This window comes from Hibiscus syriacus, unplaced genomic scaffold, assembly GCF_006381635.1.
Source record: "Hibiscus syriacus cultivar Baekdansim isolate YM2019G1 unplaced genomic scaffold, ASM638163v2 tig00110418_pilon, whole genome shotgun sequence".
Taxonomy (NCBI): Eukaryota; Viridiplantae; Streptophyta; class Magnoliopsida; order Malvales; family Malvaceae; genus Hibiscus; species Hibiscus syriacus.
In genome coordinates this window covers 357263-376268 of record NW_024062730.1, presented here as the reverse complement: position 1 = coordinate 376268, position 19006 = coordinate 357263, and the positions used below count along the sequence as shown (strand labels likewise).

Below are 19006 nucleotides of genomic sequence, written 5' to 3'. Positions count from 1 at the left end.
TAATTTAAAAAGTAATATTATTGAATTAAATTAACATCATGATTAAATTGATAAAATTTTTAAATAGTACTGATATATGTAATCATATAAATTTATTTAATTATAGTATCGATTTTTTCATTAATTAATTATTGTGTCAGTATTTTCGTTAATTATTGAAAATAATAATCCCGTCGTTATTATTTAAATAACTAGGTAATTATTTTCAAAAAAAAAATTAGATAACTTAATTAATAAAATTAATAAATGAATTATAAAATTAGAATATTCCTATAATTAACTGACTATACTATTCAAGTAGTTTTCACTAATAAAAATTACACCCATATCGACAAGCCTTGTATTGGTTCCAAAAGAAACTGAACTAATTTAATTTAATAACTCATTTATTTACTATACAGTCCCCAAACAATTATTCTACTGCTTCTATATTCTTCCTCTGGCAATATTTTCCATTTCATATACATAATTGCAAAAAAGATAGCCCAGAAAACAACAAAGAGTTGCAGAGCACCACCAAGCCATTTGTTTCAGGAACAGTAACTGGCTACTAAGAACCTCAAAGATCAAACGAACAAGCCGCCATCACAGAGGTTTCTTCACTCTGCATCTGAAACACACTATTTTTTTTATTAATAAAGTACTGTTTTTTTTTCTACTTGCAAATGTAAGTAAATGTTTTCTTTCTTTTAGTATTATGAAAAATGTATTTAATAATGTAAATAAAGATTTCTTTTATCAGCCGAAGCTTTACAGCTCTCTGTCTGTTTTTTCTCCCTAGAATTCTTTTATTTGCAGCTTGGGGAACTTGGACCTACTCTAGAACTTCCTTATCTTGATTTCTTTATCTGGGTACTTTAATTTAGGGGAGTTGGCTGCCGGGTAGTTCAAAAAATGCAACTTTGGGGACCCTGTGCATCTGACCATTTTGGAACTAGACTTTACTTTCACAGTTGCATTGCTTGCCATCATTTTGCTTTTTTATTCTCAGAATGTTAAAGGGTGTTTTAGATACTTAGTTTCTCAACTTCTTTTCATAAATGTTTCTCTTTTTCTTTGTGCAATACGTCTAAAATACTGGCTTTGATGAGCAAAATTAGATGCGGAGTCTGGTCTGGACTAATATCTCCTCCTAATACTAAGATTTCCCTTACATAATGTCAACACCATGTTCATATAGGACAACCATTGTTGAGGAAATGGACTTACAGTTGTATCTACTCTGTAATGGATATGGAAATTTACTTTAATTAATCTTTTGAGCTAGCATTTGCCTTTTGGAAGATATGTATATTTTTCAGACACCAAGGTGAATAATTTTCATAGTTTTGCCATATACTTAGATTTCTTGTGGCTTTTATGAGTTTATTTTGTTTTCTTTTTTCCCATAAATTCTTAGTATTTGCCAACCATGGTCTGCTAGATATGATTCTTTTGTTTGCAGAACATCTTAGTATTTAAGTCCCGGCTGAGAGTAAACAGCACAAGACAGTTCATTTAGGTGGGAATTTTTTTATGATCAGATGATTCCCGACAGATGTTTTGGAAGCTTGCTTCTGGTTCTAATTGGCATGTTTTCCAATGTAATAGGTAATTTAGAAGTTTTCATTGATTGTTTATCTTTTAGGCCAAGTTTTATTTGAAAGCTTAGTATTATTCAAGTCTGCTATTACTTTTGGGGTTAGTCCTTCCTTCTAGTATCTAAGCATCAGCTGTAAAATCATACTAATTTTAGAGGATCTTTATTGTTAATGTGATTTTTTTAATTAGTTTTACTTTTTTGTTTTTGTTTTCTGATAGTAACCACTTTCGGTACATTTTATGGATCAAATACCGCCAATGAAACCATTTTAGTCATGCTTATGGGTAATAGGCTGGCTGCATGGTTCTTAGCTGTCTATAAGGAGACGTCTATTCTAAAGGACTGTCTTATTTGTGATCCTTCGCTTGGGGATTGTTGCGCTATTTCTAGATCTTCAATCATTAAAATTAAGGTCTGGACTCGGCCTCCAAAGGGCTATATTAAATTGAATGTGGATGCAGTTGTTATTGCAGATTGGAGGAAAAATGGAGTTGGGGGAATTCTAAGAATGGAGAATGGCTCGGTGGTGGGTTCTTTTCAAGAGGCTTCTGGTCCGGGTCCTCCCATTTTGTTAGAGCTTATGGCAATTAAGAAGGGCTTGATTTTCTTTGCTTCAATCCAACGGCGTTTTGAGGATCGCTTGATTGTTGAATCCGATAGTAAAGTTGCGGTGGACTGGATCAAGAACTTTGATAGATGTCCCAATGTATATGTAGACCTTGTGTACGAAATTATTACTAAGTTAAGAGGTTTGGGAGGCATCATTTGATGGATTGCTAAGTCAGCTAATGTTGAGGCTGATGCCTTAGCAAAGGCCGGTATTGGCTAGCTGTTTAGCCTTTTGGTTATGTTCGGGTCTGTTATTTTTTTACTATGGGTTGGTGTGTATAGGGAGTCTATATGATTGTTCCTTAAGTATTATGTAATTTATGTGTTTTAATGAATTATAAGGCATTTTTTTCTCCTTCCACTGATTAAGAAGCATTTTATGATCTATTAATCATGAAGGAGGTTTTTAACGAGGCTTATTATTCCTATAAAAAAAAAATAGGTTCAGCTTGTGTTTTCTTGTCGTAGTATTTAGAAGGTGCCTACCGGACATGCCTTTGAAGATCTAGAGACCATTGAAAATCGAAATGCTTGTGTTCTGTTTGTTTCGGTTTCGGTTTCGGTTTTTTACTTTTTCTTTTTAACAGGTAGTTCATCGAGTATGTACTCCACTGGAGATCACCCTTGAAGCAAATATAAGCTAAAAAATATGAAGCACACTAGATTTGTCATTTTGTTATATGAATTTACCTCTACTAATCCAGTGGGACGATTTGTTTTTCATTTGAGTTACAAGGGTCCTCTAAATATTTTAGGTAATCTACATAAAAATATCATGCAATTGGGTTTTTGGCTGGTTCTTACTGACAGATTATTGACTTTATAGGTGCATACGTCGGGGTAAACATAGGCTTCCAGCATGCCGTCAGCTTCAGATGTCGTTTCCATTATCAGAGCCCATCAAATCACTCACGTACGACTCTATGATGCCGACTCTCATATGCTGAAAGCCCTTGCAGGCAGTGGTATTGAAGTAATTGTTAATATTTTTTGAAGTAGCACCTTTTTTACTGAGTTGATAAAATATGAGTCTTTAGGGACGCGTTTTATTCGTGTTTTCGTTGAGTTGGATGTCACGTGTGGAAGGCATATCTCCGGGGACGCGCCTTTCGCCAGCTCGACTGTCACGTATTTTGTTTAATAATAAATATTTTAATTTTATTATTATTATAAATTAATAATATATTATGTAAAGTGTTTTGATTATAATTTAAGAATTATCAAATGTATTTTGTTAATGTGTATTAAAGGTGGAGTGAATTATTTACATTAATATGTTATAACAATATATGAAAACCAGTTTTGACTTTATTGTAGTTATAGGAAAAATGTATGAAATTATAATATTACACATATGGTTATATTATTATTTTTGATTTTGATTATCGATTTATTAATTTTATCAGTTAATTATTTAAATGTTATCAATCTAGTCATCTCATATTAATATTTAATAAAAATATTGATGCATAAGTTAATAAATTAGTATAATTACATATTTAAACTTCAAGACTTACATATTTTATGAAATTAGTCTTATTGAAAATTTAATTTAATAAATTTAATCCTCCAATCAGAACATGAAATGTGTCATCGTATACATAAATTTTTTAATAACTTTTAATTTGTTTAATTTAATATTTGTCTCAACTTAGAAGGTAGAATTATTATTATATTTTTTTAAAAAAAATTATAACTAATAATATTAATTATTATTTTAAATAAATATATTAAAAATATTTATGTATTTAAAAATTAAAAAAAATTATTTAGGTGTACATACATTGACAAATTATATAAATGCAATAACACTAAATTATTAGAAACAAAAACATTCATTTAAATATAATATTAATTACATAAGAGTTAACGGTTATATTATAATAACAGAGCTGGATATTTTTTTCTATTGTGCCCGGTGTTTCTACAATGCCCACATCGTTTTTGTTCTATTGACTTCTCCCGAATATCCATATCACAATGTATTCTAGTAGATTTTGGACGACCTGAGTCCCTCAATAGCAATGGATCTGGTACAATTGTAAGCCAAGTTTGAATCTCATTTGGACTCTTTCTTTTCCTATGGGCGGAAACTCAAATTCATATACCTTGAATACTTGTGAAAGTTGGTATACGGGATCAACATAATTTTTGTAGTCCAAATGCGAATGTGAGCAAGCAGCAATGACATGAGAGCATAGATATTTGAGTGCTTGAAAGAAACCACAATCGCACTACCTCTCTTGCAGATTAACTCTGAAAGAGTTAGCTCCAATCTCTTGCAGCGGACGTGGCATTTCGGTTACACGAAACAATTCACGGGTGCGAGAAAAATTTGTAACTAACATCCCATTTGATGCAGCCACTTTTTTCTGTAAATCAACTACTAGTCTTGGGTGGTAAATATGTCCGTTTTGCATCCAAGTAAGAGCTTGTCCACCGAGCTTTGCAAAGAGTTGACCCAAACGAAAATAAGTCATTTTAACCAACGCCGTGATTGGTAAATGACGCGCCCCCTTTAAGGTTGAATTTATTGCTTCAGCCAAGTTTGTTGTCATATGACCATAGCGATACCCCCGTCATATGCATTTGTCCACATTTATTTGTTGATGTCCATAATGTACTCGCACCCCTTCTTATTTTTGCCAAACAGCTCTTGTAGCATCGACTCAAACCTTTGAGGTAAGAGTTCGTAACCTAAGCCATTAGGAATATGTAATAGTTAATATGAAGTATAAATAAGTAATAAGAAATTGATAGAAAAATTGAGAAAAAGTAACATACTCATCCGCACGACTAACTGACGTTCATCGTTCTTTTTGTATTTTCCGTAATAGTTTACAACAATATGACGGACACAATAACGACGTTGAACATGTGGAGGTCTATACATTGTACCCAAAGAGTCCATTGCTTCTTTTATCCCGGCTCCTCGGTCTGAAATAATGCATACTCGTTCCCTGGTGACAACATGTAAACGTAAATTTTTAAGGAAAAAAGCCCAAGACTCAGTGTCTTCTCCTTAAACGAGGGCAAACGCAACAGGAAGAATATTGCGGTTTCCATCTTAGACTACAGCCAATAATAAAACTTGCTTGTATTTCCCATACAAGAAAGTACCATCAATTTGGACAACTGGTTTACAGTACTTGACTGCATTAATACACTGAGGGTAAGTCCAAAAGACACGGTAAAATTGGCAGCGATCGCGAACCATTCGATCATTCACGTAATGATGTTGAGTTTCGAACTCAACAATTGTCCCGGGATTAAGTCTTTGCACAACATGAAACCAACTGGGCAGCTCGTTGTAAGAGGAATCCCATTCGCCATGAAGTTTGCAAATAGCATTCTGTTTTGCCAACCACGCTTTTTTATATGAGACAATGTACCCATATTGTGACTGTATAGCAGAAATCAACACTGCAACAGCTATATGAGAGCTTTGCTTCACAATGGGCATGATTGTTTGACAAATAATGTTGGAGTCCAAGTTGGGATGATCCTGGTTTATACCTGTTGCACAACATGTATGAGGACCGTTGTATCTGGTTAGTTCCCATAAGTTGTTCTTCCTCTTTCTCTTTGATACACGGACCATCCATTGACATCCGTTGTCACGTTGGATGCAGTAGCAGACATATTTCTCCGTGTTAGATCGATCAACTCGGTACTTAACTGAGTTACGAATATTGTAACTCTTTATTGCCATCATTGCTTCCTCCTTCGATGCGAACTCCATTCCAATATGTAAATTACCGTCATTGACTAATGATTGAAGTCCATAGTTGCCAACATCAGGAAGATCTGGAAATTCAGGCTCATACATTGCATCATAATCAGCCTCATACATATGTGCAGGAAGTTCGGCTGGTGTTGTATTTATCGGAACGTCATCCTCGTCATCATCAGAATGTACGTTAAACTGTGGTGAGTCAGGTTCAACGAATAATCCCGTTTCAGCACCATCTGCACCTGGCTCCCGAAGAGGTTCTTCTAGTGGAGATGAGGGTTCCTCTGATAATCCAATATTGAGGTCAAATAAGTTCCCGCTTGCGTGTCCTCCCCTTGAACTTGAGGCCATTGTATCATGTGGGATGTGAATAGACTGTCGTCTCGTTGGCATTTTCATATGTAAGTCGAAAACATTGGCAGATGAATGTCTGCCCCTTGAAGTAGAAGAGATGTTTCCATATGGATTATTGGTGAAGCCACGTGGGTTGAGATCATAAGCAGTTGCAGATGAATGCCTTCCTATTGAACTTGATGGCATGGTATCTGGCGTTGGATCCGCCATTAATGATGTGAAATCATTACAGATCAGTTGTGTCGGGCTATCAACTTGATCAGTTTGATATGCAATGCCAAAGTGAGAGGAATATGAGAGACCACGAGTTGCACGAACCTCAATAAAAGTGGCATACATTTCAATAAGAGATTGTGAACTCCCCGTATGAGCATCAACCATCATAGAAACATCATCATCGTTTGAAAGCTGAAATGATGTATACGTGAGCGGAAACAATTCAGTAGGAAATTTGTACTGAAGTGAAGATAGTCTTCTCTGGCCTGCTACACGAATCTTTAACGAAATTTTTGTGATTAACTCCTCAATTGTGATGTTTCGCTTCAAGGTTAAGGGGATATAATGATCTGACTCAAAAACAACCCCCTCTTCAGCTTCCTTAATTTCTCCATCATACAAAACAACAACAGAAAGACAACTCATTTTCAGAGAATTTGAGAATTTAGAGTTTGAGAATTTAAAAGCTTGTGAACTGAAGATTGTTTTGAAAGTTTATAATATGTTGCATATAATAGTGTCTATAATCAGAGTACTATTCACATGAAGGCGCGTTCCCGGGGGCGCGCCTTCCATTATTTTGTCAAGAATATATTATCATTGCCCTATTATGTCACTCATGTCCCTCGGGGACACTAGATATATCAGTACCTATTATTTCACTATTCACATTAAGGCGCGTTCCCGGGGGCGCGCCTTCTATTATTTTGTTAGAGAATATGTTATCATTGCCCTATTATGTCACTCATGTCCCTCGGGGACGCTAGATATATCAGTACCTATTATTTCACTATTCACATAAAGGTGTGTTCCCGGGGGCGCGCCTTCCATTATTTTGTCAGAGAATATGTTATCATTGCCCTATTATGTCACTCATGTCCCTCGGGGACACTAGATATATCAGTAAATCAGGTAAATTATAACCAAAATTTAACTTCTTTTGAAAGTTCAGCAAGTTAAGAATAACTTAAATTAAAACATTATGTGAAGTTTGAATAAATTAGATAAAATGTTATGGATAAATTGAATAAATGTGAAGTGATAAGTTGATTGTGACATTGAAATTGTATGGAATTAGCATCGAGATGTTTTTACGAATAAATGTGAAGTCATAAGTTGTTGAAAACATTTTGATATTTCGATATAACAAATTAAGATAAATGAATTTTAAGATTTTCCAAATGATTTTCTAAGTATATTCGATATAATTATTCGAATATCAAAACATTACTCCAAATATTTCAAAAATCATTTTTAATCCTTACTTAAGTGTAAAATTAAGTTTTAATCTTAAAACAATTTCAAAATAATATTTCAAAGTATTTCGAACCATTTCAAAGCCAAAAATTCCAGATTGCTCAGAGGGAACCGATTCCCCCCAAGGGGGTACCGATTCCCCCCTGAATGGTTTGGCTCTGAGATTTCCAAAATGCTCGGAGGGAGCCGATTCCCCTATAGGGGGTACCGATTCCCCCTATTCAATGGTCGAAATATTTGAATTTTACACTTAGGGAACTGATTCCCTATGAGAGGGTACCGATTCCCCCCACGCTCCAAGCATTTTTATTAAATGTTTTCACACTTAAACGACTATATTATCTTCATTAATCATCCCTAACGTTCAGAAGTGATTTAAGGTGTATTTAAGCAAGCTTAGAAGCCATTGATCAAAAACAAGAAACATCAAGCAACTAGAATCAAGAGATAATCAAAGAGAAAGCATCAAACCTCAAGTTTGAGCATTTCAAGCCTATTTTCATTCAATATTCATTTTGCTTTCAAGAACACATATTGTGCTCAATTGTATTCATCTTTGAGTGTTCTTTTCTTTGTTCTAGAATTGTGCAAACAATCTACCTTGTGAGGATTTCCTTGTAAGTTTGCAAATTTGTATTGTTCTCTTTGGGAGAGAGTTTTTCTCAAGAATTTGGGGTATAATTCTTGAGGGTTTGTAAGGTTACTCTTTGTCCTAAAAAAAAAGACAAATTAGTGAATTTGTGGAAAATCCTTAGTGTGGATAGCTAAGGTAGTGGACGTAGACTTTGATTGAGAAAGTCGAACCACTCTAAATCGCTGTGCAAATCTTTTCAATTTTCTGCAAAAGCTTCCACCGAAATTTTAATTGCCAATTCACCCCCTCTTGGCCGATTCCGTCGATCGATTAACTCAACATAAGTTGATTTTAATGTATACGTTTTAATATATATGTTAATGATAAAATCATATGTATGGATAAATTTAATTTCAATTTAAGTATTGTGAACTATAATTGGAATATAACTTTTAATTTCGAATACAATTGGAATATTAAGTTGAAATTTAATGTTAAATTTTGAATACTATAATTTATATTTTAAATTTAAATTTCAAATAATATTATTTTATTTTTATTTTAAATTTTGAATAATATAATTTGTATTTTAAAAACATTTATCAAACATTTAATGTTAAATGTGAATAAAAAATAACATTAAAAATATGTATGTAACAACCATGAAACATTTAAATAACATAACCAAATTACATAAAATTATGAAATATAATTATTTAAATAACATTAAATACAACTGGATCACCGATGTCGTCTTCTCGAATGAGTTCCACATGACGGTGGTTGTCTATTTCGTGGAGGATTTCTTCGTGGAACTTGTTCTTCAGTCTTCTCATCTTCACTATCATCATCAGCAACATTTTCTTCATTTGGTGTAGATGACGCTGAAGGGGCTAAAGGGCCTGTATAAAATAACGACCCTGGAGGAGTGCTAGTAACAATCCCACCGCTCTCCGGGAACTGTGAAAACTGTGGAAACATTGACATCGATGTTTGTGATCCAGATGGAGATTGAGGTGTCTGCGGAGAAGCACCACCATCCAAATAAGATGCATATGAACCATATGCTGGATCATTAAACATAGTCGTATATGCACCTCCATATGGTATAAAACCCTGCGGGCTAGGAATGTAACCTGGCGGGCTAGGAATGTAACCATGCGGGCTCGGAATGTAACCCTGCGGGCTCGGAATGTAACCCTGTGGGCTCGGAATGTAACCCTGCGGAGATGGCATATAAACTGGTGGGCTTGGCATATGAAGTGGAGGGCTGGGCATGTACCCCTGCGGCATCGACGTATAAGGATGTTGTGGTAGGACTGATGCAGAACCGGTAGCGCCTTCTCTCCGTCCACGCGTCGGGGGACGATGATATTGAGACGGTTGACGTCTTTCTCGGCGCCTAGGAATGTTAACCCCTCGTGCTTCCGCCGAAAGTAGAAACGGCTTCCCATTTTCATTAAACCAGTCCATATAGTTATCCGTAACCATATAACCAGTTTCAGCGTAATATTGTCGAGGGGCTAACAGTGTATATCGGTTCTCCCAAAGCGCAATCCAATCTCTGTGTCTCACCACCCAGTTAACATCTTTCTTTCCTCGTCTATCTATGTTATGTACGTCGTCTAAATTCCTAGGTGCTCCAGGAATATATTGCGTACAACCATACTGACAGAGCACGCGATCAACTGGATGCCACTCAATAATAGCATAACATATAAGAGGCATAACCGATATCCATACCTCTAATGACCCACTAAGGTGGGGTGAGATGCAAGCTTTCACTTCATCGCTCGCATAAGGTATCCACTGAAACTGAAATATAAATATACAATTCAAATAAATAAAATATTCTAATTATATCTAGCATTTAAATTAAAATATTAATAATTAAACAAATTTAAAAACATACCTCAGACCCAGCTTTCGTATCAATAAGTAAACGAATTTCCTCTAACCCAGTAGGTATACTTTTATGGTCATTTCTTTTCATCGACCACCTATGAATTATAATATAAACTAAATATAACCCTATTTAATTGAAAATATTTAAATCAAAATTTAGTTCAAAAATTACCTCAACAATAAGGAGAATACGTATGGTTCATTCACGATCGGGCATAAGAAAGGCATACGGAACCACGCCCATGATTGTAGAAGCAGAAGACATCCACCGATAGCAGTTTTCTTATAATTCGTCGCCCGACACATTTCTCTAAAGAGAAATGCCAAACTGCAGCGCCCCAACTATATCTTCCAGTTTCATCAAAATCGATCAGATACCGCAACCACATACAATGCACCTGGTTGCGAGATTTGTCGGGCATCAATATTCCTTCAATTATTCGTAGAATATATGCCCGAGCACATGCCTTTGCTTGATCCTCTGAAGCATTTTCATTTAAAACCTCAAAATTAGTTTTCAACCAAGATAAAACTATTTTACCTCCATTAAACTCTAGCGGAGCAGCTCCAAGATAATCAATGCACATTGATTGCCAATCACCATCCGCCATACCACACATCATATTTCCGTCGACGAGAAGCCCCAGATGCATAGAGACATCCTCCAATGTAATTGTGGCCTCTCCACATGGAAGGTGAAAAGTGTGTGTCTCGGGCCTCCACCTCTCAATCAGTGCAGAAATTAGGACAGGTTCGAGTTTGCAACCGCCTATAATTGTTGCAATATACCCGAACCCTGCAGAAGCCAAATATGGCAAAATACGTTCTGGTGTAGGTATACGTGGATTTTTAATAAAAATCTCTAAAATACGATCAGTATCCTAAATAATATACATTATAAAAAATAAAAATTAATATAAATTCATAATAATTTTAAAATAAAAATAAATTTAAATATTAACATTAATTATAAAAATATTACCATATCGCTAAAATATCTGGAGATATGATCAGTATCCAATCGCAACAACATTTCGTTTTCCATTATAACTGTAGACAAAATAATATAATTAGCAAAAAAATTAATAATTCTAAATAAATAATAATTATATAAATATTATTTTAATAAAAAAAAATATTTACAAAAATATATTAATATAAAATATAATAACTATTTAAAAAAATACTAACATAAAAATAAATTTCTTACCACTAATAACAAATTTAAAACTCAAATAGTTGGAGAATTTGAGTTATATAAGAGAGGAGAATATGATTTTGGTGTGAAGAATGAGGGAGGGTTGAGGGGGTTTATATAGGGGAGGAGAGGGTAGTTAGGGAAAACGGATGGGGGCATTTATGGCATTTAATGGAAGGCGCGTCCCCGGGGATGCGCCTTCCACACGTGGCATTCAACTCAGCGAAAACACGGGTAAAGCGCGTCCCCGGGGACGCGTCTTTTGCCAGCTCAGCAGAAAGGGTGCTATTTTGAAAAATATTGATCAAACGGTGTCAGAAAGGGGATATTAGAGAAAATTAGTGTCAGTTATGTCAAATAGCCGTAATAGTCGGTGTGACAAAAAGTCCTAGGAGTCGGACAATCCGCATCAACAGCAGCAGCGTGGGTCAACAAAAATGTTGCATCATATGTGCCTGCAACCAACATTACAGCCATTGCTGTTGGCAGTGAGGTTCTTTCCTCGGTCCCTCGTGTTGCACCAGTTTTAGTTTCTGCTATGAACAACCTCCATAAAGCTCTTGTTGCTTCTGATATGAATTTTCATGTTAAAGTCTCGAGCCCCCAGTCCTTGGACATCATCCCCAAGCCTTTCCCTCCATCTACCGCCGTCTTTAATTCCTCACCGAACTCTACAATATACCAGCTTCTTCAGTTTTTGAAGAACACTAACTCCTATTACATGTTAAATGCATATCCCTATTATGGTTACACTAATGGAAATGGCATATTTCCAATTGACTATGCACTTTTCAAACCTCTCACTTCCGTCAAACAAATTGTTGACCCGAACACTCTCTTCCACTATAACAGCATGTTCGATGCGATGGTTGATGCAACCTATTATTCTATGGATGCCCTCAACTTTTCCGTGATCCCTATTGTTGTCACAGAAACGGGATGGCCTTCGCAAGGTGGAGCCAATGAACCTGATGCCACTGTGGAAAATGCTGGGACATTCATTAATAACTTGATCCGGCGGGTTTCAAATAATTCAGGTCCGCCCAGTCGGCCGAATATTCCCATCAACACATACATTTATGAATTGTTTAACGAAGACAAAAGACCTGGGCCTGTCTCCGAGAAGAACTGGGGGATGCTTTCTACGAACGGCACCGCAGTTTTTCCTTTGAGTTTGAGTGGTTCTAGTCAGACTATGGGAAATGCTACTGCAGTTTTCTGCGTGGCGAAAGACGACGCCAGTGAAGATAAGTTGCAAGATGGACTTAACTGGGCATGCGGGCAAGGACAGACCAACTGCAGTGTTATACAATCCGGGCAGCTATGTTATCTCCCAAATAGCATCAAGAACCACGCATCTTATGCTTACAATGATTATTATCAAAAAATGCGTAGCGTTGGCGGGACATGCGATTTCGATGGGACAGCCACAGTTACCACTAATGATCCAAGTAAGTATGACAAGTTTTCTCATCATCGATCTTAATAATTTTATCTGTAATATCGATCTTTTAAAAATAGTTTACATCCTCGACTGGAAGTTTTTCTCTTCCTGCCACTAGAGAATGTTCTATGTCTGAATATAAACATATGTATATCATACATTCGGTGTGCAGAGCGTCATGCTGTGTCTGAAATCGAGTTATCGACTTTTCATAAACCTTTTTGTTTGCGACATCAACCGTATTGCATACTCATGTTCTTCCTACCGTCTGTCATGATATTCGGCTTTTTCTTTCTTGTTTTTGGTTAATAACTCCATTGGTGGATAACTCGTGCAGGTTACAGGCCCTGCATATTTACGGGAAGGTAAGGTTCAATATCTTTTGCAGTTAAATATGTTCCATATTATCAACTCCTTGTATAGGATCATGACCTTTTTCTTTTATTGAAACAGTTCTAATTCTAGTGGTGGGAGAGGGCTTTTCCCTGCCGGAGATTTTGGTCCTGTAAGTCCACTGGGAGAGGGTCCGAAGCCTTCGGTATCAAAGATTCAGTTTGCAATCTCAACGGCTTGTCTTTTAGTAATATTGCTCTAACATCGGAAACCTTGTCGGGGTCGAAGATCATTACGCAACGAAATCTGCGACCCATGAACCATGATAACGGATTGTTATTTTTGATCTTTTATGAATCACGGTGGTATTCACTTGTTCATCCTTGACCATTATTGCTTACTTTTTCAGTTCTTCTCTGGAGTTCATTGCGTTGTTCAATGGTAGCAGCAGGTATTTGTAGCCATGAAATTTTTAGGGACATTATAAGTAGACTTGGATTTTGTTTTCTTCATTTTTATATTTATTCAGTGTTAGTTGCCAAAGTAACTTCTTTGACAAATTTTCAAATTGATCCTTAATTTTTTGGCACTTTATATTGTGATACGTCAACATCAACTTTTTAAGGAAAACTATAAATCTTAATAATTTACATATATGCATATTGATTTTTTTAAAACTGTAAAATTTATAATAACATTCTAATTTTCAACTGATTATGTGGTATAGTCTTAGTTAGTCACATAATCACCTGAAAATTAAATTCCATTGTGGAACCAAATTATGAAAAATTATGAAGTTTCAAGATTAATGTACACAAGATTTGGGGACTAAATTGAGAAAAGTTGTCAAGTTTAGTGACTAATGCTACTTTATACCTTTACTTTTTTCTGTATTATCAACAGCGAACCAACACCAGATTTCAAATCCCGACCAGAAAGCAATATGAGAGATCGGATTCAGGCTGGGATTTTTGAGAGATTGAAAGAGAAAAATTAGAAGAAAACTGAGAAAAAAGATCACAATAATAATGATAGGAGGACGGGGAAGATCAGCATCGTCTTCAACAATAGCGACGGCACCCGGAGGAACATGGGTTTCGGCAACCTCGGTGTCGGATTCAGGGAAGAGGATACAAAAGGATATGTCTGAGCTCAACGCCAACCCTCCTCCCCATTGCACCGCTGCCCCCAAGGGCCACAATCTCTTCCATTGGGTCGCCACCGTCATTGGTCCTCCTGGTTTACAACTATTCTTCTTCTCTGCCTTTTCTTAAACATCTCTCCTTTTACTTTTTCCCTAGGATTCTTCCGTTTCTGGGAAACGGGTGTTTGTTAAATCTCTGGGTTTTAAGCTCACTTGCTGTTCTGTTGTAATTTCCTTTCTGTTTGAGTGTCAGCTTAAGGCTTACTTTACTTGGTTAGCTCTAAAGGAGAAAGGGTGAAAAACTGCTGGCAAAAATTAGTTGAGTTTAACTCAAATTACTGATTTCTTTAGAAGAAACTAACAATTCCTTTGGGTTTAATTTGGGCTTCCCAAAAATCGTGTTTTTTTGTTTTTGTTTTTGTTCGATGAAAAGGTTAACTCAGCTAAATTGACTAGCTTCCTCATGTTCATGTTTCGAGGAACACCATACCAAGGCGGCATATTTTTCCTTGATATGACATTTCCGAGTAATTATCCCTTTCAACCTCCCAAGGTATGCTCATTAATCATATCGTTGAAGATCATTTACAATATTTTTATCATCTAATTTTCTGTTTGGATCATCGCTGCTCGAGAGGGGAGGGTGATGGGGTGTTTTATGAAAGTGGGAGGTGCTTGATGTTTGGCTAGGCAGGCTAGCTGAAAAGTACATGATCATGTTAATACACTAGCTATACTTGATTTTTGGCCACCTTATATTGCGAATATCGAGAGTTTTACTTCAAATTCAAAGTTCAGGAAAACATATAAGGTTCTCTTTATGTATGAGAACCTTTTGTGGTCTTAACATGTATAACACTAAACAAATTTCTTCTATTCTACACATGGCTTGATGCTTTGTTTGGGGAATTTTTATTGCACTTCTTTACTTTTTTTCCTTATTCCTTTTGATTACATGTATCATTTCTCAGGTGGTATTCAAAACTCTAATATATCACTGAAATGTCGATGCTGCTGGCAATCTTAGTTTGGACATCTTGAAGGAAAGCTGGAACCCTGCACTAACGATTACAAAGGTTCGTATTGCAATCAGAGCAATTTTCATAAAGCCTGATCCTTGTAAGTTCCTCGATACCTCTTGAATTTTGTCTATCCTTTCTTAATGGGTAGGCTATTGTCGAGTTAAACAAGTATCCTACAAGTAACTGTAAGAAATAAAGAGTTTGGTGCAGTTAAACGAGTAAAATGTCTTTTCGTATGCCATGATCATGCTGAAGATGTGGCTGTTCTTTTTATATGACAGATACCCCTCTCACCTGCAGTGTTGCTCGCTTGTACTTAGCTGACAAAGCTAAACATGATGAAATAGCTGCGGAGTGGATGCTGCGGTTTGCTAAATAATCCATCAGTAATGCTTTAGGGAGCAATATAAGAAGTAACAAGTTTGAACTGAACCACATGCTGAATTCGTCGTAAATTTAAGCGTCACGGATTCTGAACTCCTTGGCATCTAATATAAAACTTATCAGCTGCTCTGCAAGTTAACTATAATAGTGAACTGCTCGTAGACCCCATATTTGCAGGAAAAATGAGGCAATAGTGGATCATTGAGTGAAATGTGGTTCAAGGGGGCTTATATATCAGGCTTCTTTGTTCTTTTTAGTGTTTCATGGAGGAGAATAATTAGGATGGTTCCATGCTTTTAGAAAATTATAGTGTAAACATACTATTTTGTAGGTGCCAAGAGAAAGAATGTCTTGCAATGTGGCGCACCATCTTGTAAATAAGACGAGACATGCAACTTATTCGAGTTCAACTCGATCAAAGTTCGATTTTAATAACTCGATTCGAGTTCTTAATGAGTTGAAGCGAAGTACTTGGTTTTTAATTCAAAATTCACGAGCAACTTGAAAAAATAATATATTAAAATTTAATTTTAAATTAAATTAAATTAAATTATTAATAATATTAACATTTATATATTTTTTAAATGTAGTACAAATTTTTTACGTACGTAAGATTTAGGTTTAAACATGAGCTTCAACCGAGCTAATTATGAGAATATTTCGAGTTTAATTTTTTTGAGCGTAAGTCGAGTTTTAATTTCTAATTTCGAATTAGAATTGAGTTTAACGATTTTAAATTTTTGGGTTTTTCAATGGAGTCGAGCTTAGGTTTGAATTTTCCAAGTCAAATCGAACTTAGTAATACTAGATTCGTCTCATTTACAACCATATGCATAACTCATCTAACTTGACTGGGCACTATAGGATGTCCGATAACGATCCATGCCCAACTCATCGTACAAAACTAAGATCAATGGCGAATAAGTTGTTGCACGACGACACGAGTCCGTAAAGCAATCGGAAAACACCAGTAAGCTTGCCTGACATCGACACAAACTTGGGAAATACCTAAAATACAAGACTCGAGCTCTTCAATAGATGACACGCCAATGATGCGCATGACACAACAGGGCACCTAACTTAGTACTCACGCATCAAGTTATGGATATGGTCCACACTTTGATTCAAGTAGCTTTTGGTGAGTTGCTATCCTCCTAATTAATTAGAGCAAAGTGCTTCACGTTCTCTGCTTCTTTTCAGGCTCACCGAAACTGACTTATTTTGGGACCCAATGCCTTAAAGAGATTCTTGAATATGCAGCATTTGGTCCACACAGAGTCAAGTTGCTTTTTGGTTCCAATGTTTACACCTATAAAATTGGGCACAGACAACAATGTAATAAAAATGATTAAACCCAGTAAAAAACAATCAATTTCATTAATAATGCAATCCCATGAAACTAATTCTTGTACTAATTACTAATAACAATCTTAATACATCCGCCTACTGCAAATCTACATCCACCAATTTGGCTCCCTTATTGAACTCGGTCCACATCTTGGATTTGCCGATATTTTTCTTGACAAAGTACCACAAAACGGTAAGCAGAGTCACTGTAGTGCTCACCAAAAGCACAGTCACATTGGCCACTGACATAATGTAGACCAAAAACCCACAAGGAATCAAGCACATGATAATCAAACCAGGCAACTCCATTGGCACTTTAAACGGCCTCTTCATCGTTGGCATTTTTCTCCTCAACCAAAGAAACGATGCGAATTCGAGTAACATCCCTAAACTGTACAAGAAATTAACTGAAGAAATTAAGTTTGCAAAGTTCATATAAGAGACCGCGATGGTAATCGATGTTGAGACCACAATCCCCACCCACGGTGTGTCGAACCACTTGGATCTCACCGAGAAACACTGAGGCAGGAATCCGATCTCTGCCATGCCGAGAAGCTGATAGGCGCTGCTAGTCAGTTGCGCTTCGTAGAATCCGATGGTCGATAAAACGGCACCGATCTCAACAAAGATCATTAGCCATTCGCCTGCTATGATCTTGGCAGCATCAGCGAAGTACCCATTGACCCATTTCTCTTGCTCAAGTGGTATAGCCCCGGTAGCGGTTAAAAGAGGCACTAAATTGGATAAAACAGTGAGCATCCCGGCTGAGAAAAGAGCTTTTGGGAATGTCTTTTGGGGTTGGTCGATTTCACCAGCTAAAGCACTGACGTTGTCCCAGAAGTTCAGGTTCCAAAAGAGGGTGTTGAAAAACAATGACCAATTGGTTTGTACTCGGTCCTGACTGAGCCAACTACTCGGGTTTTGACTCAAACTGAGCCATCTACTTGGATCAATCCTGGGAATTGAAATCAAGGCCAACAATATGAAGGGAACAAGTGTAATAACACCTAAAACTATAGCAGCATAGCCAAGCACAACCAAGCCCGTGTAGTTTAACAGAGATAACATCGAGGATAAAAATGGAATCGCAATGTATCTAGGCGCACCCGATGAAAAAACTGGGAAAACTAACTTGAGGTAGTCGATGCAAAGAACGGAACATGAAGCGAGGTTGATGACACCACTGACGAATTTCCAGGATCCCATTAGTGAACCCCAGAATGGCCCGAAAGCCTGGTGAGCCCATATGACGTAGCCACCGTTACCGGGGAAGGCCGTGGCAAGCTCAGCCGTGATCAGTGCCTCGGGTATGCTCCATAGGAAAGGGAAAACAAGGAACCCCAATATGGCACAAAACGGTCCGGCGGCACCCACGGCTTCCTCCGCACCGTATGCACCACCTGATACCTCGAAGTAGATGAGGAAGATGAAGGGTAAGATAGACAGCTTTTTGGAAGTTTTAGTGGTGGCGGTGGTGGTCGGAAGAGTTTCTTGGTGGTCTAAAAGCTGATGGGATTCATCACAGGAAACTCCCATCAGGAATTATATATATCTTGCTTTGATATTTCGTTCTGAAATTCGAATTCAAATCCACTCCATTATTTAAACATCAGATGCAGGTAGTCTTAAAAGCATCATCAGCTAACTGTGTAATAATTTCATCTGAAAAGCCAAGTAAACAAGTTGGCTTTCTCCCATGATTATTGGAGTATGCCCCACACACGTTATCAACATGTATGTACATATATATGGCTGAAAATGAATCGAAGTGCAAATTGAGTGAGTGATTAGCAAACTCAACAGCTCCTATACTCATCTGAAATTTGTAAACATAGTCACACTTTTATAAAAATAGATTAAATTACATAAATACTCATTGGTATTTTCTAGTGAGAGAGTTCAAC

At 36.5% G+C, this 19006-nt stretch overlaps 3 protein-coding genes and 1 pseudogene across 4 annotated transcripts; 3 read left to right on the top strand and 1 right to left on the bottom strand.

The window, feature by feature from the left end:
• Positions 1 to 434: 434 nt before the first annotated feature.
• On the top strand, positions 435 to 2454 carry LOC120124383. Of its 2 annotated transcripts, XM_039143085.1 has the most exons (3): positions 435 to 593; positions 1445 to 1590; positions 2044 to 2454. In XM_039143085.1, exons 2-3 carry the CDS (start codon positions 1524 to 1526, stop codon positions 2349 to 2351), a joined length of 375 nt encoding a protein of 124 aa, XP_038999016.1. In that variant the 5' UTR covers positions 435 to 593; positions 1445 to 1523; the 3' UTR covers positions 2352 to 2454. The 2 variants fall into 2 exon arrangements, with proteins under 2 accessions (XP_038999016.1, XP_038999015.1); XM_039143084.1 differs by lacking the exon at positions 435 to 593 and having other exon boundaries at positions 1397 to 1590.
• A 596-nt stretch (positions 2455 to 3050) lies between these two features.
• LOC120124401 (glucan endo-1,3-beta-glucosidase 4-like) lies at positions 3051 to 14202 on the top strand. The gene is made up of 6 exons (XM_039143095.1): positions 3051 to 3156; positions 11815 to 12879; positions 13210 to 13237; positions 13326 to 13424; positions 13615 to 13656; positions 14109 to 14202. Exons 1-6 carry the CDS (start codon positions 3051 to 3053, stop codon positions 14200 to 14202), a joined length of 1434 nt encoding a protein of 477 aa, XP_038999026.1.
• On the top strand, positions 14144 to 16084 carry LOC120124348 (annotated as a pseudogene).
• A 1019-nt stretch (positions 16085 to 17103) lies between these two features.
• On the bottom strand, positions 17104 to 18686 carry LOC120124329 (probable polyamine transporter At3g13620). Its single transcript, XM_039143033.1, has one exon. The coding sequence runs from the start codon at positions 18636 to 18638 to the stop codon at positions 17199 to 17201; it is 1440 nt and encodes a 479-aa protein (XP_038998964.1). The 5' UTR covers positions 18639 to 18686; the 3' UTR covers positions 17104 to 17198.
• Between the last annotated feature and the right edge of the window lie 320 nt (positions 18687 to 19006).